The sequence below is a fragment of the Lynx canadensis genome, chromosome A2 (assembly GCF_007474595.2).
Source record: "Lynx canadensis isolate LIC74 chromosome A2, mLynCan4.pri.v2, whole genome shotgun sequence".
Lineage (NCBI taxonomy): Eukaryota > Metazoa > Chordata > Mammalia > Carnivora > Felidae > Lynx > Lynx canadensis.
In genome coordinates, this window is record NC_044304.2 from 21206672 (window position 1) to 21229947 (window position 23276).

General features: G+C 56.3%; 2 protein-coding genes across 6 annotated transcripts; both read right to left on the bottom strand.

The window, feature by feature from the left end:
* Positions 1 to 1934: 1934 nt before the first annotated feature.
* On the bottom strand, positions 1935 to 18119 carry ITIH4 (inter-alpha-trypsin inhibitor heavy chain 4). 4 transcript variants are annotated; one of them, XM_030306999.1, is made up of 24 exons: positions 17984 to 18119; positions 16278 to 16438; positions 14149 to 14253; positions 13840 to 14002; positions 13591 to 13701; positions 12976 to 13101; positions 11966 to 12082; positions 11535 to 11703; positions 11308 to 11433; positions 10948 to 11129; positions 10668 to 10853; positions 8424 to 8563; positions 8006 to 8160; positions 7680 to 7706; positions 7348 to 7401; positions 7139 to 7192; positions 6757 to 6879; positions 6050 to 6172; positions 5899 to 5925; positions 5694 to 5810; positions 4432 to 4606; positions 2844 to 2998; positions 2620 to 2716; positions 1935 to 2161 (listed from the first exon to the last, which is right to left on the bottom strand). In XM_030306999.1, exons 1-24 carry the CDS (start codon positions 18071 to 18073, stop codon positions 2092 to 2094), a joined length of 2853 nt encoding a protein of 950 aa, XP_030162859.1. In that variant the 5' UTR covers positions 18074 to 18119; the 3' UTR covers positions 1935 to 2091. The 4 variants fall into 4 exon arrangements, with proteins under 4 accessions (XP_030162859.1, XP_030162858.1, XP_030162860.1 ...); XM_030306998.1 differs by having other exon boundaries at positions 6757 to 6882; XM_030307000.1 differs by lacking the exon at positions 7348 to 7401 and having other exon boundaries at positions 6757 to 6882.
* Positions 18120 to 18777: 658 nt separating this feature from the next.
* On the bottom strand, positions 18778 to 22260 carry MUSTN1 (musculoskeletal, embryonic nuclear protein 1). 2 transcript variants are annotated; one of them, XM_030307003.2, is made up of 3 exons: positions 22155 to 22260; positions 20903 to 21035; positions 18778 to 20742 (listed from the first exon to the last, which is right to left on the bottom strand). In XM_030307003.2, the coding sequence occupies exons 1-3, from the start codon at positions 22161 to 22163 to the stop codon at positions 20636 to 20638; spliced, it is 249 nt and encodes an 82-aa protein (XP_030162863.1). In that variant the 5' UTR covers positions 22164 to 22260; the 3' UTR covers positions 18778 to 20635. The 2 variants fall into 2 exon arrangements, with proteins under 2 accessions (XP_030162863.1, XP_030162864.1); XM_030307004.1 differs by lacking the exon at positions 22155 to 22260 and adding an exon at positions 21610 to 21632 and having other exon boundaries at positions 20443 to 20742.
* Positions 22261 to 23276: the final 1016 nt, after the last annotated feature.

Genomic DNA, 23276 nt, shown 5'->3' on the forward strand with positions numbered 1-23276 from the left:
TAGCCTCCAGCTAGTCTCCTGGCCCAGCGAGTTGGGAGAAAGTCAGGAGGAGGTCCCCAGCCCAAATTTTGCCCCTTCCCTCCAACAGTCAGGGAGACCCTCCACGCAGGTAAAAGCCAGGGGGACCCTGTTCACTCCCCAGTCCTAGATCATCCTGGCTACACCTGTCTCTGCTTACCCCCCAGCTTTCGAGATAGAAGCCATGCTTCATGGCAGGGGGCACTCAGCCAGTGATGGCCTGGTCCTGCGTCTCTACTTCAGCATCCACTTCCGTCTCACCCCATGGCACTGCACCTTCCCTGACTTGGTGCACAGTGTCCTCGCTCTAGGCCTGGTGTCCTTGCCCTCCTTTTTCACTGGGCTAACTTCTCTTTATTCTTCAAAATCCAACCCTAACCATGCCACTTCTAGGAACCCTTCCCTGACATTCCCCGGGCTCTTGGTGGCACCTGGTTGTTCTCTGGGTGGTAGCTGTCACACGAGGCAATGTGTCTCCTTGGTATCCAATGGACCTGCAGCACTCAGCCCCCGGCCTGTCCCAAGTGAGTGCTGGACTCGGTGAACAAAACAACGAAGGGCACGGAACTCCTTTCACCTGTTCACGGAGAACACCTCTGCAAGTATGGCTGGGCCAGAAAGTCACCCATGACCCCTCTGCTGCTGTACCAATTCCACAGCCCAGCCCAGCTGCTGGGGTCCTGGAGGGGTGAGTCGGGGTGGGCACTCATCTCGCATCCCGGTATGTCAGAGCTCTGGTCTGAGCCCCTCGGAGCAACCTTCACAAGGTGACTCAGCCTTGACCCCCACCTGCCCACCAGGCTCAATGGAGATGCAGCAGCTCAGCAGGGGTGTTCCTGTGAATTTGGCAAACCCGCTGCTGGAACCCCCTCCCACTGGCCTCTCCCCTGACCCTTCTAGAAAGACTCACTCTGCAAACAACCTGTAATGCTCTAGAGCTGAGAACAGAATGCTTTCCCTGGTGATCTAGTTTGCTTCCTCTCAGCAAGCAAACGAGCTCATTTATTGCTTTCCCCTGGCTGCCAGGAAGCTCTGCACAAAGCTTTGTGCCGCTCTAGCTTGCCTTACTTACCCTGGCGCCTGTGATCTAACTCTTCCCCTGCTTGTTTCTTTTATTCTATTCTCATGGTTTTGCTTTTGTTCTCTTCATGGTTTTTATTTGTAAGCCAAAGACGTGTCATTTTTTAAGAAGTAGGTGGAGTAACTGTAGATGTTTAGGTGTGCTTCGCCTATGCAGGGGATTGAGTGCAATCTTGGGGGTGCCCACCCCCGGAGCATGGATGGGAGAGCAGACCCAGGGCCTGGAGCCCAGGCCTGGAGCACCCTCATGAGACTCAAGGCTCCTGGGGACAGACGCTTGGGTCCTCCGCGGGCCGGGGACCTCATCTCTGCCTCCCCCATCTCCAGTGCTGGCCTCTTGACCCAGTGGCGAGCGGACATCCTGAGCACAGGTGCGAAAACCAAACCGTGTCATGCAAATCCCATCACCAAGGGGCCCAAGAGCTTGCTGAGAAGTTGGAGAGTTGGCCTGTAAAGAACTTCTACCCAGTTTGTGCCCACCCAGGGCCAGTTGTGTTTCTAATAAGAACTTCTACCCAGTTCACTCTTTTTCTTCTTCTTTTTGTTTTTGTTTTTAGTCGAAACTGGGTTTCACAGACTCAGTGACCATTAAGCAGACTGAACCTTTGCTCCCAGAGAATGTTCTCCCGCCCTAGACCCCCAGCTGGGGGCTGCAGCAACATTTTAAATGGGTGATTTAATCTCTTTAAATCTTAGTTTCTCTGCTTGTAAAATGAAGAGGTTGGACTGAAAGTTCTTCACGGGCCTTACTGGCCACAGGCCTTCAAGGGGCTCACAGTGGAAGGTTCTAATGAGATTCTGAGGCCCCGGGATATAGCCAGATGCAACCACAGATGTCCATTCCCTGGGCTCACAGCACCTTTATTTGGAATGAGTGGGAATATCCCTCCCCATCGCAGTCCGGGCCCCACGGGCGGTCTTCTGGCCACAGCGTGGCAGCTCTCTGCACACAGTGGGGTGGCCCGGGGTGTGGGCACAACCCCTCCCACATAACTACAGCTCCACGGACCAGCAGGAAATCTCTGTTCCTGGGGAACCCTCTTGGTAATCCAGCTTGAGCAATCTGGGATGGATACATGGACAGACAGAAAGATAGGTGGTCAGCAAATCTCAGGTGTGGTGGGAAGAGAGGGAGATGGCTGGGGTTAGGAGTGTGGAGGGTAGAGAGGCTGGGAGCCTTAGAATTTCCTCCAGCACAGGAGGACAAGGCCTGGTCACCCAAGTGGACCCAGCTGTGTGTGGTCTTCAGGGCCCAGGGCTCTGAGAGTTTGGGAGGAATTTCCTACTGTCCCCGACTCACCCTAGTGATCTCTGGGCTGGGGTGTTTTTTGCAGGTTTGAGCTGACTGTCCTCTGTGAGGTCACTGAGAGCTAGGTCAGAGATACCTAAAGTATCAACCTTTGCTCTCACTGTCTCTAGGTTCCAGGCAAGGACAGAGGAGTAGGGCCACCCGCCAAGCCCAGTTCCCAGCCTCTAGGCCTCCACACCCGGCCAGGCTCAGTGGCCTGCTTGCGCAGTCACCTGGTGGCAGAGTAGTCACGGCCCTGAACGCTCAGTGTTCGCCTGCTGTCATCTGCCGCTGCTGGGGGCCCCCAGAGCACGCCCTGGTAGAACTGGCCTGAGATACAAAGGGCGGGGCAGCAAGGAAAAAAGATGGAGGTTGGGAGACACATAGAGGTGAAGGGCACTGCCAGTTCGCAGGCAGAGGTGGCTTCTGAGGGTGCCCTGAGCCGTGGGCAACATACCAAGGGTCCCGCCAACGTGGCTAGAGAAGCGGTCGGTGTCCCGCAGAAGGAGCCGGAGTCCCTCCCCAGGACCGTCCCATGGGAGCAGGCCGATGGTCACTTTGTCTGGGCTGCTGAGCAGCAGGAGCCCCGCCTTGTCCATGGTCATGTTGAGGCTGTGGGGAAACCCCGCAACCTGAGCAATCGAGGTGGGAGTGGCCTTGGGCGGGACGTCCCTTAAATGTTCTGGGCTTCGCTTTCCTCACTGGTAAACTGGGACCGTCTTAGCGGTATCTGGTGTATTATTTATAAGATAAACCAGATTCCTTTCCCTCCCTGGTTTTCTTAGATTAGTTTCTCATAAATTAGTTTTATATGATTAAGGCAATTGTCTGATACATTCATTCTATCCCCTTCGTTTTTTATGGCTAGTGCCACTTCCTTCTGATGATTAGTGTTACTTATGTCTAGAAGAGCAAGTCCCTTTTCATCCTATCCTGTCCTTTTCTACTTAAGATAAGCTTTGAATGTCAGGCTCCTTAAAGCACGTTGAATAAGACCCTGCTGTTAACTCTGAGGTTATTTGAAATGGAACTGCCCTAAATTTACACTGTCCTTGATTCAATGTACAAGATGTGGTCTGTTTTCCCTTAGGTGTTATCTTCTGCAGCTCATGAAAGTATTTGGATTTTCTCTCACTGCAGGTGTTAGGAATTCTTCATTCTATCTTCTAGTGTGCACGTCCAGGGCACAGAAACTCTTGTCATTCTTTGTGCATTTATCAGATAATAGGAGACTTTAAGATCTCTTATGAAATTGGATGGTTTTCGGATAAGCCCCTCAGATTTTCTAGGCACCCACTCATTTGTCAAGTGGAAACTGGTCTCTACAGTGTGGCGCAGTGAGAGGGCAGAGGACAAGACTCTCCGTGCTCGGTATAGGCTGGGGTGTTGGTACTGCTCAAAGAGGGCCAGGGTCCTTGGCCCCACTCCCAGGCCCCTGGTAGCCTCCAGAGCTGGCAAGCTGCCTCTGGAAAGCTCTGTGGTGGGGCAGCCTCACCCAGAAGAGGTGGCCGTCCACCTCTATGCTAAGGATGACATTCGTAACCTCCCCCAGGGAACAGTGCTCTCCAGCTTCTCATTATTGTCGTCATTACCTCACCACACAGACAGCACGGCCCTCCCCTGTACCCAGTGGGCACCATACTGTCCAATGGGCACAGTACTCCTGGATCCCATCCCCTCATTGGACCTTCTCCTCAGCCCTCTGACTCAGGGCTGGGTGATTGTCTCTAGTTACGAGTGAGGAAACAGAGGAGCTAAGCAGCCTGCCCAGGGTCACACAGGACTGGCAGTAGAGCTAGCTCCAAGCCACACTGTGCCCCACGTCGGGTAGTGACCCGGGTGAGGTGTGAGGGTAGCTGGGTCCCAGCACAACCCCTCTGTGACCTCCAGAACGGGAGGGTATGGTGCAGGGCTCTCTGCGGGGGCAGCCCACCGCAGGAGACGCATGCTCCGCCACCCCATCCCCAGGCGCATGGGCCCAGATCACCTAGCAGCAGTCACCGGCCAACTAATGTGGCCAGAGAAGTACCCAGCGGGGGGCATACCCAGGTGTCACCGAGAACAGCGTCTCTTTCCACTTATAGGCAGAGTTTCTTCGATTTCGAGTCACTACCACGTGCTCAGGGGAGGCGCGGACCTGCAGCTGGGGGTTCTTGAAGGTCACCTCGATCCACGAGAACTGGGCCTTTTCTGTCTCATACTGGCCAGTCACCTCAACCCCTAAGAGGGCCGGGAGCACAGAGGTCAAGGCCGTGGCCCCAGCTGCGCGCTGGCCTGGATGACAGGTCCACCCAAACCCCTTCTCACCGGCTCACCTTCTCAGTCCCCTTTTCCCAACACTTCCTCCCACAACCTCTCCCTCATCCCCTGGTTTCATGTGGCTTTGGAAGGGCCCCCGAATCCTCAGCGATGGCCACCTTCAGACGAGCCCTTTGAAAGGGCAGATCCTGTCTGAAATCAGGGAATATTCATAAAGCCCCCATAGTGTGGCTGGCCTGACGAGGTGCTGTGGCCAAGAGCGAGATGGAAAACGAGTGATGCCCAGCCTCTGGGAGCAAGCAGACCACGGCCTGGTGAGATGAGTGGTAGACTGGGCGGATGTGGGAGGAATGGGGGAGCCGCAGAGGCTCATTGGCTCTGGGTGGCTCTGCAGGTGTGTGTGAGCATCCCCGAGTGCTGTGTATCCTCACATCTGACCTGACACTCGGTTCAACCAGTAGGACCCTTCTGGGGTTGGGAGTGCAGGCCTGGTCAGCACACCTACCGCTTCCTCCCATTCACCTGCTCCACACCCTCCAGAGTCCTATCAGTACCTTCCAGGCCTCCGCTGCTGCTTTCCCCTTCCTCTGCCCAGTGGGCCCCCACTCGTCTGCCAAGGCCCAATCATTCCTGTATGACCCCGTGCAGCCTCCCCTGGCCCTCGGACAGCTCTTGTCTCCTCCTCTGGGCTCACTTCCGTGTCGCTCTGGGCATTGACTATAGGCCTCTGAGCTTATGTGTGCCCAAGTCTGTCTCGCCACCCCTGAAGTATGGCAGTGCCTGGGGACAAGTCCACATCTGGTCTCCCTGGAGTGCCCAGGCCACCCGGACCTGCATATGTGATGTTCAGGGGAAAGTCTGTGGGGTGGCCGTGTAAGTGCAAGTGTCAGTGCTCAGAGGCAGGCCACACTGTGATCTTGGGACAGGCCCACACGGGGTAAGGTATGTCTCCATGGGCTGTGTCCCATCATTGTCTCTGGGGTGGTTAAGTTGGGAGTGAGTGGTGTCTGGGTCTCTCTGGGTGGATGATTGGGTGTGCACCTCTCACCTTGGTCAGGGTCTGAGAGCAGGTTCATTGGCCCCTGAGAGTGCTTGATGTCCACACAGAGAGGATTCACACTCTGTCCGGGCAGTGTCAGGATGACAGGAGGTGCCTGGATGGGGGCTGGGACAGCAGGTGTAGTTCCTAGAGCAGGTAGAGCGGGCTGGGAGGTAAGGGCAGGGAGGGGGCCTGAGGGAGGCTGGCAACCTACCTGGGGGTGAGTCTGTCTTGGCTGGTTCTGAAAGAAGAAAAAGTCTGGATTTAGACAGCCCCTTCCTGGGGAGTGGGGGAAGAGGTGAGAGATGGAGAAGCAGATGCCCGTGGCCAGGGCTCCCTCTCAACTTCAACACTGGGAAACCCACGTGATGTGTCTGCAGAGCTCCCCGAGGGTTTCCTCTCCTGGTGTCTATGTGTCATAGTGTCAGAAGGTATTGCAGGAACTCTGGCCTTGATTCTCAAATCCACTTCATCAGGAGTGGAGGGGGCTGATGGTGCCAAAGCAGGCATTAGTGCAGGGGCAGCCAGAAACAGAAAGGAAGAAGGTAGTCAGGATTGAGAGTAATCTTCACATCCTCCAGCCATCGTTGCCACCCGCCACCCCCCCCCCCCCCGCCCCACAACCCCTGCCATACATACATCCAACTTGGAAGAGCCTTTGTAACAAGACTTTCAAACAGGAGAGCACACTATTAGGGAAAATGCAGAGGACATGGGGTCTAGCCTGACTCTGCCGTTTCTGAATCCAGATTTGGGATTGGAAATAGCTCAAGGGACCACTGTTAGCTTTGGAAATGGAGGAAGCCTTCCCTTTCTAGAAGGTTCCATCCTGAGCCAGCCTCCAGAGTGTAATGAATCTGATCCAGTGAAAATAAAGGACACATTACTTCAGGGCACCTGGGTGGCTCAGTCAGTTAAGCGTCTGACTTTGGCTTAGGTCATGGTCTCACAGTTCGTGGGTTTGAGCCCCGTGTCAGGCTCTGTGCTGGTGCTTTACCTCTCCAACTCTACAGGCAGGTTTAATGATCACCTTAAGGAAACTAGACTCTCAGAGGGTCAGAAAGTGGCTTACCTAACAACATGTCTGGTAGCAGCAAGTCCCTAACCCCATGGTAGGTTAGATGATGAGATGGAGAATGAACAGGTCCTTGTGGTCCGATTCTCCCTGGGTTACCAGGCGCCTTCCCAGAAGGTCCAGCTTTGGAAAAGTTGACACACACACAGTCTTCTCTAAAGTGGTGTCGTGGTTCCCCCCCCAGCCTGGGCTCTGGGACCCACCCTGGGAGAGGGATGTGGAGAGGGCGGATGGCTCCCTTCCTTGCACTCATCACTCTGGGAGCCTCTCCTCCCATGGCCAGAAGAAATTCAAAGTGGGAACAAAGGACCCTTCTTGAACCCCTCTGCCCCTGCCACTGGGATGTCAGCGCCCACCCCCAGTCCCCAATTCAAATTACTTGGTCCTCTATAGCCGCTTCTTTCGGTAAGGAAGGAGTCTGCATAGCTGCTCCCTAATCAGACATAAATGGACGTGAGTCCCAGCCCCGCCAGCCAGCCAGGTGAGCCAGGAAAGTCACTCCCCCAACAACCAGGGCAGAGCCCAGTCTGTGGCCAGGGTCACGATTCTGTCAATCTCCCACCCCTCTCCCCTCTCCTCCTTTGCCACCTGTTAATCTGGACCTTCTGTCTCCCGTGGTATGAAATCTGGAGAGAGGAAGACCTGGAAATCAGAGGGACCTGGGTTTGCTTGTTAGATGTACCTTTCTGGGGCCTGCAGTTGAACAGGGATTGTATCCCTAGTGCCCAGGGCAGGCCCCAAATGGCAGCCAGTATCTGAATGAACAAAGTGACTAAATGCACCCATTTGCTTAGGCAGACGACACCCCCTGCTGGCAGTGGGGTTGGGCTGGAGAGGCCCTGGCCAGCAACCTCGTGGGGCTGGTGCCTTAGGTCCTGTGTCAGCCAACTGTCCCCCAGCCCAGCCTTTGAGGCTCTTACCTAAGTGGAAGTGCTTGCGTTTGTTTTCTGGATAAAACAAAAAGAGAAAGAAAGAAATACACTGTTAGAGTGATTTCAATAAATTTGACATGCTTGTATTTAACCTTGCTTTCCAACCCCAGCACTAAATAGGTGCAGTGAACTCTGGGGTCAGGAAACCTGGCCTCAGCTTTCACATCAATGAAATGGGAGGAGTCTCCCGGGGCTCCTGGGAGATTAGGGGTGGCAGGGTCGGGGTCTTGGTTGGGATGCAGAGGAAAGGCTGTGGAGGGTGCTGGGTCAAAACTGTGCTGCCAAGGAGGCCAGGGTCCTGCTCTCACACCCACCGGTTTCCACAGGCTTCTCTGCAACTTCAGATCGTTCTTCGCCTTCGGGTTTGGTGACCACCATGGACGTGAGGGGTGTGACAAAGCTGTACTGCAGCGACAAGTTCAGAGCTTGGGTCTCAAGGGCCTGCTTCTCAGCATCAGATGCCAAAATCCTGCAGGTTGAGGACATCACAGGTTCAGCAGGTCCCTGGATGCCTTGTCAGAATCTCCCTCCCTTCCAGACCCTTCTGGGAGGGTTCCACTGGGAGAGTCTGGAGCTCACACGTGGTGCCACAACCCCCTCTCTCTGGACTTGGGAGACACCCTGTGCCCGCTGCCCCCCCCCCCCCCATCCCCACCGCCATGGGAAGCTTGTGAAGGTGCTCAGGCTATGTGTAGCTGTCCTGGTGGGCCCTCAAAGGTGTGGGCTACCCACATTTTCTCTAGCAGTTGCTGGATGGTCAGGTATGCCCAGAGTCTCTCCATGAAGCTGTGGAAGATGTACTTGGGGCTCTGGAACTCTTCTTCCTTCTCCGCCACTCTAATTTCCGTTTGGAAGGTGATGTTCTGCATGTGCTAGAAAGAGGGGCCCAGCCGGGGCAGGAGCTGTGAGGGCCTAGGTCTTCCAAGTGCTCCCACATGAAACCTGCTTAGAGCTGGGGCAGCTCCCATGCATCGGCTACAAGGACTGCACTGCCTTTGAGTAGAGTGGGGCGTGGGGAGGGAGTTTGGGGAATGAGAGTCTTGGTCACAGAGCCTCCCAAGATGAGAAGGAGGTGGAGATAAAAGGTAGCAAACCGCCCAAGTGCAACATGGCAGACACAGAGCTGGGAGCTCAGGTCAGACGGATCCTTCCAGAGAAAGGGAAATGAGAATGGGATGTGACGCCCAGGACAGTGTAGAAACAGCAGTAGGAAGGAAGTCCAAGTGTGGTGTGTGGACAGGAAGGGTCCCCACATGCATTCCACACTCACCCCAAAGATGGAGACTCGGGGGACAAAGAGGGAAGAGCTTTCCCCAGCAGTCAGTGGCAGAGTTGAAAAGAGAACTCCGGTGTCATGGCCCTGATAGGGCTTGGGGACCCGTCCACCCGCAACCAGCTATCCTGGCCCATGCTGATGCCCTCTGCTGGGGCTGGGCACTGTGGGATGGAGGCAGCAAGGCATATGCCGAGCTCCGAGTGACGGCTGCATCCTTTCCTAGGGAGGGGGGCTTCTGGTCTGGGGCTGCCCTGCCCACAGCCTGGGAAGTGGCGGGAGGTGGGGGGACAGAGGAAACCCCACCTTTCTTGCCATTGCTCCCCACTGCAGTCGAAGACCTTCTCAGTGTGGATCAGATCCCGCTACTCCTGCTGGAACTACCTCCTCTGTCTCTCACCCAGAGCCAGGCCTCCCCACACTGTCACATGCAGGCCACCTGCACGAATTTTGTCCTATCCACACATAGAGCTATTTGCTTGATGGTTTTGCTTAAATGAACTTTAAATAGACTAATACTATTTATTTGGCCCTGTCCCAAGCAATAATACCTGTGAAATCTTAGGTCTGGGGTTCAAGTTCTATTTTTCAGGAGACACATTAAAATAAATACACAACTACTAAAACAAACATGTTTGTGAACTACCCTGAGTCACCTTGGGTCTTACACTTTGGGAACGCCTGGCCTTTAGGTTCATATTAGCAGCTAACATGAATGAAATATTTACACTGGGGCCAGACTGTAATCCCCACAGCAGTCTTACAAGGTGGGTAGGGTGACCTATTCTGATTTCTACACAGGAGGAAACTGAGGCACAGTGAGGTTAAGTGATTTGTCCCAGGACTCACCTCTGGGAGGTGGCAGAGCTGGGTCTGAACCCAGGCAGGCTGGCCAGAGATCACACACTGCCCATCCCACTACTCGGCCACTTCCTCTGAGGTGAGGCCCAGGACCCCCCATTCTCTTCTGACTCACCTACCTGCTGTTCTTCCCACACACGCTGCCTGCTTGCCATGCAAGCCTAGAATGTTCCTCCATCATTCCACCGTCTGGCCTGTACCATCCTCTACTCATCCTTCAGTCTCAGCTGGGCCTCCTTCAGGCATCCCTCCCTGATTCCCAGACCAGGTTTGGGTTCCCAGGGCTGCTCCCCTGAGTTCCCGGGTTTGTTGTGTCAGGGACATCCCAGCCCGAAGCTCCTTGCTGGTGTGAGGATCTACACCCACTGTCACTGTCGGGAGGACAGCGTCCCCAGGGCCTAGAGAAGGACCTGGCGCAGAGCAGGTGCTGTTTCTCTCTGTGGAATGACAGGGCCTCCTGTGGCACAGAGGCAGGGGAAGACTGGGCAGAGACGGCACCACGTGGGGAGCCAGGCTCTTGACCTGGCTGCAGAGGGGCCCCAGGCAAGTTGCCTGCCCTGCCTGGATCTCAGCCTGCTCATCTGTGAAATGGGAGCAGCCCTCTCTGCCCCACTGCAACCTCAGAGGGCAGTGTGAGGACAGGAGGGAATGCCAGGCCTCTGGTTCTCTCAGGAACAGCAGCAGCACAGACGGACTGCTGAGTGTCATCTCTAAGTGGGAGACAGCACTTCGTGACTTGCTCTCTCAACTGCTGGAGCCCTGTGGGGCTGGGGTGTGAATGAAGCCCTTCTGACTCCCTGCTCCAGCGGCCTTTCCCCTGCAGAACGGCCGGCCACACTCACCAGATGCCCTCTGACTTTGGCTGAGAGCACATCAGGGCTCTGGTCCTGGAGCTTCCCAGCGACCACGATCTCGGAGCCTTTGAAGAGCAGCCGGAAGTTGTCCTGCGAAACCTCCTCCACAGCGTTGCTTGGGTACTCAAAGGTCACTGCTGTCAGCAGTGGGTTGGCCACTTCCTGGTAGAAATCCTGCAAGGTGGGGGGTGTCACGAGTGCGGGGCTGGGGTCTGCCTGCCTCTCTGTGCCATCCCTCACTCAGGGGCCACCGGGGACACTCTGGCACCTGGAGCTGCAGGGCAGAGTCTGAGTCCTCATAGATGCGCCGAGCCAGGCCGCCGTTGTCCAGTGCCATCTTCTCCAGGAAGGCATAGCTGACATCGAAGCCAAAGCCCAGGCAGAAGAGGCTGTACTGGCCAGCTATGGCTTCCTGCACGTTCTTCTGGATCCTCGCAGGGTTGGTCTCTCCTGGGCCCAGCAGTTTGGGAAGGGGGTGGGGAGCATGAGAAAACAGCGATTTGTTCAATGGATACTTCTGGACTCTAGAGACCCCCCCCCCCTGCCTCGGGTTCCACAGCAAGCCAGGGGAAGGCCTCAGCAGATCCCTCTGGGCCGTGTGCCTTGGAGTTGCTGGTGGTGCCCTCACCCACAGTGGGGTCACCATCGGTGAGCAGGATGATGAGGGAGACACTGCCCGCGGGCAGCAGCTCCTGCCGGTTGGCGTTACTCAGCAGCTGCACGGCCATCAGCATTGCGTCGTTGATGTTGGTCCCTGGGGGGCACACACTCAGGATGGCTTCCAGCCCAGCACCTCAGGCTGGGCTTGGTTCCCCAGAAGCCCCCACACCATAGCAGGGCTACAGAGGCACTCACCGCCTTGGGCCTGGATGCCGGCCACATATCTCCTGGCCTGGTTCACGTCCTCGGCTGAGGCTGGCACCAGCAATGGCTTCCACTGGGTTGCATCCCCGCTGAAGCTGATAAGGTTGAACTGGTCTCTGGGGCTGAGGTCATCCAGGATCTTGATTAAGGCTTCCCGGGTCTGAGCAGGAGGATCGGAGACAAGGTGGGTGTCTCAGTGGAGCCTCCCTGGGGCTGGCATCCTGTGTACTTGGGCTGGCATCCCCGGACTTGCATGGTGACTGCTCTAGAGCCAGGACCTGCCGATACTCTGACCAATCTCAACCCCTGGGTACCCCATACCCAGGAAGATGGAGGAGGGAGAATCTGCCTACTGGGCCGGAGGTGATGGCGTGAGGCATGTGTGAGTTTCCAGAGTTGTGGTCTTAACCTGTGGGACCCACCTGTTGGATCTTCCTGCCCAACATGGAGCCGCTCTTGTCAATGACAAAGATCACATTCTTGGGTATTGTGGGTAGGCCCTCGGGGGCAAAGTAGTGTACAAAGTAGCCATTTTCAATCTGTGATCAGAGTGAAACAAACCCAGGTAATAAGAGCTGCAGCCCTGCCCTGCCCCCAACCAGCCTTCTCAGCTTAATACTTGGGTTCCTCTCTTCACGCAGCCCCATCTGTCTCTGTCCCACTGCTAACTTCCTCAAATCCTCACCATCTTCTAGGGCTCAGTCCAGCCCCTCTCTTGCCTTCCCTGCTCACGTATGGCCTACTAGAACTCTACCCCCACTTTACCTCCTATTTGTTTTAGTATTTGAGGCAATTTATCCTAAAAGGTTTAGACATAATAAACCTGAGATCCATTAAAAGAGTAAGGACTTGAAAAACAAGGTCCATAGTGGGGCACCTGGGTGGCTCAGTGGGTTGAGCTTCTGACTTCAGTTCAGGTTGTGACTCACGGTGTGTGAGTTTGAGCCCCACGTCATTGGGCTCTGTGCTGACAACTCAAAGCCTGGAGCCTTCTTTGGATTGTGTATCTCCCTCTCTCTCTGCCCCTCCCCCACCCACACTCTGTCTCTCTCAAAAAAAAAAAGTTAAAAAAAGTTTTAAAAAACAAGGTCCATCAAAAGAGTAAAGGGAAAGCACAATGAAGCCAGAAACTTGCATGAAAGAAGCTACTGCCATTGGACATCAAACTGAACTGTGAGCCTCCTGCCAGCCAAGGCAATAAGGGAAATCCTGCAAGGCATCTCTTTAGCAGAGATGAAACTTCTGTGCCTCCAAAAGAAAATTGTTTCAGGGAAACATAACAAAATTGCTTGTTTTTGGTCTGTGCTGCCACTGGTTCACACTGATGAGTAGGGGCAGTTACTTTGCCTTTCCTTCTAGAACATGTAAGCTCAAGCCCTTGAGTATGGATGGATTTTCTGGTTGCCCCTATTCTCGCCTGGAGCCCACATACCTGAATGGAGCCCCCGGAGAGGGTCCGGTTCACATCGTAGCGGATGATGAAGTTGCCATTCAGGACTGTGTCCTCCTGCCCTGGTGACTTTTGCTGGGAGAGTGTGGGCTTGAATCGGATGTGAGCCTGGGAAAGGACAGGCTGGGGTTGAGAAGAGCCCCATGGCCACACCCACCCCATCTGAAGCAAGAATTCCAGGATATGGCCTTGGGCCACAGTCCAGGGAATGTTCCCTGAGGCTGAGCTGTTGGAGAGAATGACTCCCCATAGGGGAGTGGGGGAGTGAACCTCTGCTCTTAGAGCTGCACCAGCAGGGGCCCGGCTCAGGATATGCATGATCCAGCTGGCGGCCCCTTTCCATCCATGGGGCCCTCACTTAGGTTCCTCCCCACAGCCTTCTCCCCACCAGGGCGAAGGTGGTCTCCACACCAGCACCTACCACCCTTCTCTGGGCCTTGTCCTCCACCTCTGCCAAGTGGCAGCAGGGACACAGACCTCAGAAGTCCCTCCAGCACAGAGATTCTGCCCAGTTGTCCCGCTCTCCGGACAGACTCATAAGGCTGGCCGGACAACAGGCCCCTTGGTACCCTTGCCTGCTGACAATGGCAGGCCCACCTTGGTCTTGTTCCGTGAGATGGTGAGGGCATCTGCCAGTTCGTTGGTCATGAAGGTGCTCTCTGTCTCCAGAAAGCTGATGCCCTGAGGCTCAAAGATGTGAATGTCCATCTGGAGGCAAGAAGCGGGTCACTGGGTTGGCAGGGAGCTGGGGCTGGGCCTCCGGGGAGGCAGAGGGGGAAGGAGGGGCTGCCCTCAGCAGAGCAGGTGTGTTCCTGGAGACCTCCCGGGAAAAGGCGGTGCCAGTACCTGCAGATGCTTGACCAGCTGCTGGGGCTGGACTTTCAGCAGCAGCTCATACACTTCCAGACGCCGTTTGAGCAGCTCCTCATACACTAGCTCGAAGGTGACCTTGGCAGAGGGAGCCACATTGACTGACACCTGGAACTGCTCCATCTTTCTTCCGGTGGCCCTGGGGGAGAGGGACGTCAGGTTTGTCCCTCCAGGCCGGGCGGGGTTATGGCCACTGGAGGCTGGAGAGGGTCTGAAGGGCTGGAGGCAGGGCAGCCTCTGCCCCCACCCCCCTGGGGTCCCTTCCCACCACCATCTTTGGCTCACTTGATGAGGCCAGCACTCTCTCCCCTGGCCACGGCCGTGCTGTACTGCTCCTGGGCTGCAGCCTTCTCCTTGATGTTCCCGGGGTAAGTCACACCGTCGATGATCCTGTGGCAGGAGGGGAAGATTTGTGGAGGGCCTGATAGGGGCAGCCCACTCCAATCCCACCTCCTCCAGGGAGCCTCCCTTGACTCGGTGTGCCTCTTAACAGAGTGACTCCTGTCTCTGCCTGAGGCCATCCCTGTTTATTATGTACTTACTGTATACAAGTCTGTGCAGGACCCCAGGTGGGGAGGAGAGCTCTGCATGCTATGCCACGCCTCCATCTACCCTGAGGCGTGCACAGTGTTGGCAAACATGCGTTTACCGAACACACAGGGGAAGGAGGCTGCAGAGGAGGCAGGACTGAGCTAAGTCCCAGCCTCTCTTCACCCTTGCAGTCCGGTCCCACATCCCAGCTTTCCCTCTCATCTCACAGCCTGCTCCCAGAAGAACTGGTCAGTCACCAGTGAGCTTTCTGGGGTGCCCCTGTGCCCAGCCCTGCGTGCACCTGTGCGGGGAAGACTGGGAAGGAGAGAGATGCCGGGCTCCCAGGTCAGTGGGAAACGCAGCACTGAAAGCCTCTGGCCCCTCCCCCTGCCAGCACAGGGCAGGGGACTCTTCAGGGAGGTTGGCCTCTGGGGAAGCAGGTGTTGGACAACGGGTGGGCTGGACTCCCAGTGGTGTGGGTCCCACAATCCTATTTTTGGGGACTAGAAAGAGCTACCAGGGCTTCTCCTCTGGAATGAAAATGACTACTCCAGATCCTCCTTGGGAGGCGAGCAGGGATGTGTTGGGCAAACACAGCCCTGCTCCACCTGGGGGTGGCATGAAAGGGTGTGCAGGGGTCGGCGGGGGTAGCCAGGGCATTAGGACCCAGTGTTCCTCCTCCCCACCTTCCTGACATTCCTGGTCATAATTTAACCCTGGGCTAGGGATGGGGCTGCAGAGTGGGCCGCAGGGCTCCTCCTCCTGGATGCCCAGCTGGGGCGCCAAGGCCAGCAGGCTGCCAGGCTCTGGGCCCATCACATGGGCTGAGAGCCCCGGGCTGGCGCTGCTCCCTGGGCCCAGATTGTGTTGCTGCAGCGCATAGGGAAGCAGGGGGCAGGGTGCCCTGCTCCCCAAGCTGGCTGGGGGCCGCCTGCAGAGCGCACACTGCACACAGTGCTCACATAGCACAGGCCCCCGCTCCAGGTTTAGGAGAAGCAGTGGCCAAGAAAGAAGAAGGAGCCGAGCACAGGGACCCAGCCCCCACTATAGTTTTTCAGAGGTCTCAGGGTAGTTTGGGGACCCCGGCTGAGCCCGCTCTCTGTCCCACCCAGCACCCTCCCTGAGTTGCTGGGATCAGCCTCTTTCTGGCCTGCCCTCAATCACTGCCTCTCTGGTGGGGACAAGGACAGATAGAGAGGGTTCTCATGTATTGGACAAACATTGCAAAACATTCGGGAAGGGTGAGGAGGACAAGGTGAGGATCAGCACTGAGCCACAGAGTCCACAGAAATCCCAGGGGTCTCCCAATTCTTGGCCTCTGGCCCAGAGCAGAAACGCCCTCTGCAGTATCCCAGGTGGGAGGGAGGGGACTAGCCTGGCTTGGAACTTCCTATGACAAAGAGATCCCCCTCCTCAAGGCATTGCTCCATTGTGGGGCAGTCCCAGAGTTAGGAAGTCTTCTGTATTCTGAGCTGGACTCTGCCTTTGGGTGACTCCCTCCTGCCTGGGCCTGGGCCTCAGGATGCCCCAACTCTGTACTCCTCAGAGGCAAAGAAACCAAGATGCTGTGGTTTTCCACCTGTCAACTGGGCAGTATTTGGGGATGGTGCACAGAGGGATGGACGGTGGGGTGGATGGAAGGAGGGAGGGGTGGAGGGAGGGAGGTGTGGAGGGCGGAGGCATGGAACACTTCTGAGAATGTACTGAAGTTCGTGGGTCAAGTCCCTGGTTCCCTGTATTGCCTACAGGCCGAGCACACACACCTAAGGCACACCTCACATCAGGAAGAGAGTTGCTCTTCTTGACTGGGTGCCATCGGGGAAGCTGGTGTCATGGTGTTGGGTTGGGGAGGGAGACGAGGAGGAGGGCAGGAAGGTACCTACATGGAGAAGTTGGTGATGAAGGCTCTCTTGGGCAGCTCCACCTGGAAGGTGGCCTCCTGTACAACATTGGCCTTGTTGACCACCCTGCTGGTGACGACTGTGTGGGCAAATCTGGATGAGACCCTGGAGTCCACGGTGAGGCTGTAGATGTCAATGTCATTCTGGACCAATGAAGGAGGAGGAATAGGTTTGTCTCAATGCCAGTCCAGCTCGAGGCAGCACTCTTTAAAAAGAGTCCCAGACCAAGCCCTGGCCCCCATCCCCGACTGAGCCACTGACCAGGCCTCCAGCCAAACCCCATGATACATTCCACATGTGAACACCAGTCTCACATAAGAGGCAGCTATGTGCTTCGTTCCCCACCCTTCAGGGCCACGATGGTGGAGCTTGCGGCCCAGTGCGTCTGGGAAGCAACTCTCACTTACTCCTCAGGCAGGGGGCCCTAGATGGGTCAGGAAGCTTCACATTTGATCTTAGCTCTGCCCACTAAAAGGGTAATGAACAAGTCCTGTGATTTCTGGTGACCTCAGCCTCATGGAAACTGGGAAAAACAGCTCTTGCCTGTCTCCCACCAGGTGCTCACAGGAGCTAGGAGAACTTGGAGGTGATGAGGACCCAGTCTCTAATCGCTGGGAGCCTTCCTCTTTGCCCCCTTGACCCTGCAGCTGTGGACCCTCCTCAGACATATGCTCTCCTCCAGATCTGTGGTCCCCAGGGAAGGACATGTGCACACCAGCTGCCTGCACACGGTATGTTCCGCTGTGCACGCAGCTTAGCACAGAGACAGGTGACTGGCCCGGCGGCTTATGTATACACGGGAGTATCTGCTGGGTGGCAGGCACTGTACTAAGTTCTTTATAAATGTTACAGGTTTGAATAGCTTTTCTTTTTAGTGTTTTATAGATGAGGAAACAGACACAGAGTACATAACTCCTGGGGCACCTGGGTGGCTCAATCGGGTAAGCTTCTGACTCTTGATTTCGGCTCAGGTCATCATCTTGCAGTTTGTGAGTTCGAGCCCCGCATTGGGCTCTCTGCTGTTGGCGTAGAGCCTGCTTCGGATCCTCTGTCCCTCTCTCTCTCTGCCCCTACCCTGCTTGCATGCCTCTCTCGCTCTCTTTCAAAATAAATAAACAAACTTTAAATAAATAACTCCTTCATGGCCACTCAGCCAGGGAGAGGTAGACTTGGGCTCATGAAACCCATTTTTTAAAAAGTTTATTTACTTATTTTGAGAGAGAGAAAAAGTGCAAGTGGGGGAGGGTCAGAGAGAGAGGAGAGAGCAAGAATTCCAAGCAAGCTCCACACCAAAAGCGCAGAGCCCGATGCGGGGGTCAAACCCATGAACTGTGAGATCGTGACCTAAGCCGAAGCTGGATATTCAACTGCCCAACCAACTGAGCCACCCAGGTGCCCCTCGTGAAGCCCGTTCCTACCCCTTTCCCCATGCCCCCCACTGCCAGCCTCTAGCAGCAACTTATTGGGCTGCATTTTCTCCCCATAAAATGGGACTAGATCTCCCTACTGTTGAGTAAGAGAGGAACCATACAGCCCGGGCTAGTGCCTGGTGGGTGGTCAGCACCAACTCTTTGCACACACACTGATCCACGCTCCCTTGTCCACATAATGCTTGCACGTGCAGAGGCTCTCACCATTGCTAATCAGCTCACACCATTCACACTCAGGCCCCCACGGACACCCACTACCTTTTGGGGGGTGGAGGTGTGAAGGACAGCCAGCAGAGAGAGCAGGACCGTCGCGATGCCACAGGCGCGGCCAGGGGCTGAAGTCTTCATTTTGGCTCCCGTGCCTGGCAGGTTGCTTCTGAACTCGAGAGGAAGTGGGGAATGAATTAATAACATGCTTGCTGTCCCGCCCCTGTGGGGGCAGGTTCTGGGAAATTGGGATCTACAAGCCAAAAACTGCAGTTGCCTCAGATAAGTAAACTGTGAATATCCTGTGGACCTTGGCTGGGGACAGGAACATGTACCGAGGAAGAGCAAGCTCAGGTGGGAGTTGGGTACGGCACCCCTTCTGAAAGGTCCACGGTCACCCCAGGCCACTACCACCCCCCATACCAGCCATTGCACCAGCCAGCTCCCTAGGTCTGGGAGATACACCAGTGAACCAGCCTGCTCTCCAGAAGCCCAGTCTGGGGGAAATAGGGATGGCCCAGAACAGGAGGGCTAGGGGGTGGCTTCCAGGAGGCAGGGGGACCGGAGGCCAGCTTGATGTCACGGGGCAGTGAGGGTCCTAATGGCTCTGAGGAGCCACTGGAGTGTCTGAGTGGGGCAAGATATGCTGGGGCCAAGGCAGGATGGAGGCACTTCATTTCTGGGGTGAGAGGGGCTGGGTCCAGGGGTCCCCTTCTCTCTCCTTGGGTCCCCGGCTGCTGTCAGCCCCCATTAACCTAGCTAGGGCTCTTGGCTCAACTCCAGCAAGGCCGCCAGAACAAGACCCGCACTTTGGCAGTACAAACTGAGAACCATAAAGATGCCTGCACCTTGTGGCCCGGAAGTCTCCTTCCGGGTAATTTATTGATAGGAAATCGTGCAACACAAGTCCTGAAGGGGGTGATTCATTGTGGCGGTGTGTGCACTCAGATAGCCTGTGGAGGTCGGTCGTGCCAAGGGAGCCCATGATTCACGGCTTGCGTGAGAAAGCGCAGGACACCCAGCCATCAGCACACCAAGGCAGTGCCACTGTCCTGAGCCCAGACCCGTAGGAATGCACCCGAGGGCCTGGGGTAGGATTACCAGTAGCTTTTTTCAATTTTTCTTTAATAAACTTGAAATGCTGCTTTTATAACAAATAGCAATAAAATGAATAAATATTAAGGGATCCGGATGCAGCTGGTGCTTGCGTCCCTGGCGGCTCTGGGACAGCCCAGCTCCCGAGTCTGGCCATAGATAAGGTAAAGTTGCTTCAGGAAAGTGGTGGCCAGGTGCCAAGCCCTGGGTTGAGGAAGGAGGGTGACTTGGTGGCACTTGTCAGTGGGGGTGGGGAGGGAGGGGAGTAGCCATTTCGGGGGCCCACACAAGGTTCTGAGGCAGTGACCGGCCCCCAAGTTCCCCTCCATCAGTGGTAGGAGCATCCAGGATTCTGGAGCTGTGTCTCTGGCTGTAAGTCAATGTTCCCCTCCAGAAAGCATCTCTGTGCGCATCTATACTGTTTGCCCTTTGGCTCTGAATATGGTTGGGATCATCCAGGGCTTCACACCCGGTCAGCAATCTGAGCAAAGAGCCGCCCCCCCACCCCGAGGAGCACGGTGAGCAGGCCCAGGCCCTGCCCCACAGAAGGGCCACTCGGGGCACAGAGCACGGGCCCAGCCTGAAGACAGCTATATAAGGACGCCATGCTGGCTGAGAACGTGGGGAAGGCTCCAAGCAGCCACCCCCACGTGCCCAGGGGACAGGCGGACTTCCGTGCAGGCAGCAGGCAGGACTGCCTATGGCTTTGCCGTCACAGGGGGACAGACTTCTGCAGTCCCCTGGATCTGACAGTTCCATGCACACAGGGGACACTGAAGCCTGAGGACGGAAGAACCGCTCATGAGCCAAGGACCTGGAGTTCTCACAATGCAGGCGGACCGGTGGGAGTGGCGAGGGGGAGGCTCACCCTGAGTCTGAGAAAGGAGCAGCTCAGTAAGCAGACTACCACTGGCCAGAAAGGGGCCTCGCCCTGGTTTTGTCTTTAAGGGGTGTGAGCTGGCAAGGAGGTGGTACAACTAAGGGCCCCAGAGGAAAGGGGTTTTGAGGTGACCTGGTCCTGCAGAGCCTTGGGGTCCTTGGAAGCATCTCAACATCTTCTGTGGAAGGCAGGGGGAGGGGTGAGCCTCGGGCCCCCACCTGCTTCACTCTGAGCAGTGTTACTGTGGCCTGTTTTATGCAACAGGCTCCAGCTCTAGTCCCTTTTCAGATGGGAGGGAAAACTGAGACTCAGAAAGGCAGAGACTGGTCTGAAGCCACACAGCTCAGCGCCAGTTCACCACGTCCAAGACTTTCTGGCATGTGGCAGTGGCTGTAATGGCACCTGCCTTATCCTCTGGGACCTCCCAAAAGCCCACAAAGGGTACAGAACATGCCCCACCCCCTACCCCACCTGCCCCTCCCCTACACTGAGAAGCTATGGCTGGTGACCAACTAACACCCTCCAAATGCCGGAGTCACTTGGGCATCCTCTTTATTGTTCCCCAGGTGCCGGTGCAGACTCCCTGGGCTGAGGGACCAGGGCTCTGAGGGACAGGCGGCAGTCCCAGAGGCAGCAGGTGAGAAGGTGCATTCTGGCATAAAAAAAGTTTTTGGGAAAGGCTCCTGCATCTAGGAGTTGGCAGTGGCGAGAGGAATGGTGTGCACTTCTTAGCCAAAGACACTCTTGGCAGGTCCAGCTTTGGGCTTCTCAAAGACGGTCTCGGTGCCGGTCCGGGTGCCGCTGAACACCGACGGGGCGGTGGAACCAGCTAGTTCTGTGGGCAGGATGGGGAGGTGTGGGCAGGGGCATTTGTGGGGAGCGCCCCCCCTGCTCAGGAGCTCTGGACTCAGGAAAGGATGCTGGGACCCCTCTCCCCATCCCCCCTCCCACTGACACCTCCCCCCTCCACCCCCACTGCCCAGGAGGATACTCACCACACTCCCGCATGACCTGGTAGGTCTTGGACTTGATTTCCTGGTTCTTGGCCAGGTTCCCACGGGCCCCCTTCAGATCTTCCTCCTTCACGGGGGGGCGCTTCTTCTTGATGGGGGCCTCCTGAGCACCAGCCTTGGAGAGCCCAGAACCTCATCTTACAACCCGAGGCCTCAAGGGTGAAAGCCCTTTCCTACCTCACTGCCTTGGCCCTGAGACCCCTCTTCTCTGGTCACTGAACTCAAGCCAATTTAAGGCTACACTCCTCTTCCAGGAAGCTCTCCCAACCATGCTCCACCCCCGCCTCCACGTCTCTCTCTACCTCCCCCACAGACCAGGAGCATGGGGACCATGGCTACTGTGGCCTGACACTGCCTGCCTGGCCAGGCTCAGGCCTGGGAACGAAGGGCAAAGGGGAAAGGGGCTGGTTTTGAGTGGAGTTTCCTTGGGTAAATTCCAAGATCTGCTCATTGGGTGGCAACGGCCCCTCAGGGATTGTCTCTCTCTCCCCCAAACTGCCGGCATTTGCCTCGTGCGTTTTGGGGTGGGAATCTGGTGGAAGAATCAGATGCCCGTGAAGTCGGTCCAAAGTCAGCACCCACCCATGGAGCAGGTAGCAAGGAGAACCTCCACTTAGCATGCCTTAGCACTGACCTACAAGTCCATCCCTCTCCAGACTGGGGATATTCAGACTCAGTGCTTATCCTACCATTCAACCCCAGGCGCCCAGGAGTCTGAGGCCTCATTCCTTCTTAAGCCCTGGGGACAGATGCAGGGAATTCCTGGTCCCTGAGTCTGGGCTGGGATCCTGCGGCAACACAGTACACCCCCTGCACCGAGATATATCCTGCTGGGGAGATGCCTGGGGGAAGTTATGCACCCACAGATCCCGCCTGGCATGCACGCGCATACACACACACACACACACACACACACACACACACACACACGGCTACAAACGAGTCCTATGGTCAACTTCTTCACACACAAAGGCAGACACAAATTGAAGTATCATACATGTTGTCTCTACCCTCCTGACAAGCCACAGAACAACACCAAACCCAAGATAAATGGGGGTTTGCCGGCAAGCTGGGGCCCAGCGCTGCCCCTCCTGAGCCCCGGCCTCCCAGGGGCTCACAGAGCTTCTCGTTACGCCTGCAGTTCAGCTCAGGACACAACTGTCAGAGGTGACAGTGTCCAGCTGTCCATCCCCACCCCCCCGGCACCAACCCGGCCTGTGCCGGGCCCTCCTACCTGGGACATGGTGGGCGTTGTGCGAGAGCTGCTGCAAAGGCTCCCCTCTGGCAGGCAGAAGCCGGTGGAAGAGATCGGGGCAGCGCCAGCCCTCTGGGGCTTATATAGTCCACTTGCCTGTCCCGGAAAGCCACTCCCCTCCTCGATGGGCTTCCCGATGATTCAGGTCCGCACAGCCTGCAGCTTCAGAGTTTATTCTTAGAGATGATAGGGGCTCGCTGAGCACTGCTGCCTGGGGGCCACAGCCCTGGTGGAAAAGGACAGCTGGGGAGACCCGGGGCCCTCGAGAACAGGTGCTCTTATGCAGGCGGGAGGTGCCAGGCCTGGCAGTGCGCAATGAGGATTTATGAGCGTGGGTCCTGGAATGTGTGTGGCAGCCTGAGCTGTCCACCTGGGAGAGTCCATCCCAATGGGGTGGGTGTCCCTGAGGGAAGGGAGGGCCCTGGGTGAGGCTGGACCGCTCTGAGCTTATTTTTCCCTCTCTTTTACCCTTCTATGGATTCCAGAGGAAAGAGACTTTCCATCCTGCATGGCAGCAGAGCAGAAGCTTCCTGTGTGTGACACTTGGGAGCACTTGCTCACAGTGAGCACAGCCCCCCCATGGTTCACAGGTGAGCAGCTGAGGCTGTGAGAAGCTCGGGGAGCTGCTTCATCTGTGTTTTTGCCCTCTGCCTGGCTCCTAGTGCAAGGGTAGCAAAGAGACAAAAGGCGGGAGGTAAAGTGCCCAGAAAGGACCAGAAGAAAACCTGCTTTGTGGTAAGGGCACTGGTGAGTGTAGGCAGGGAAGGGCACAGAGCCTCTGACTGGGTGAGGTCACCCAAAGGTGCCTGGCCTGACATTTAGGTTGCTGAAAGCAGGTGGGCGAGATCCAAGCCCATTCCAGGCACTGAGCTGTGGCGAGAGGGACAGGCCCAAGGTCTCTCCTGAAGGCCATTTAGCTTTCTGCTGGCTCCTAATAGCCCATCCCTGAAGGGGAGACCCTCGGGGCGCAAGGCAGAACTCTCCACCTGAGATGGGTGTGGGGAGGGGATGTGGGTGGGAGGTCGGCCACATTCCAGCTCCTGGTCAGTGTGTGGTGGGGATTATTTTTATCCTTGGAGGATCCAGGCAGACAGAACCCCA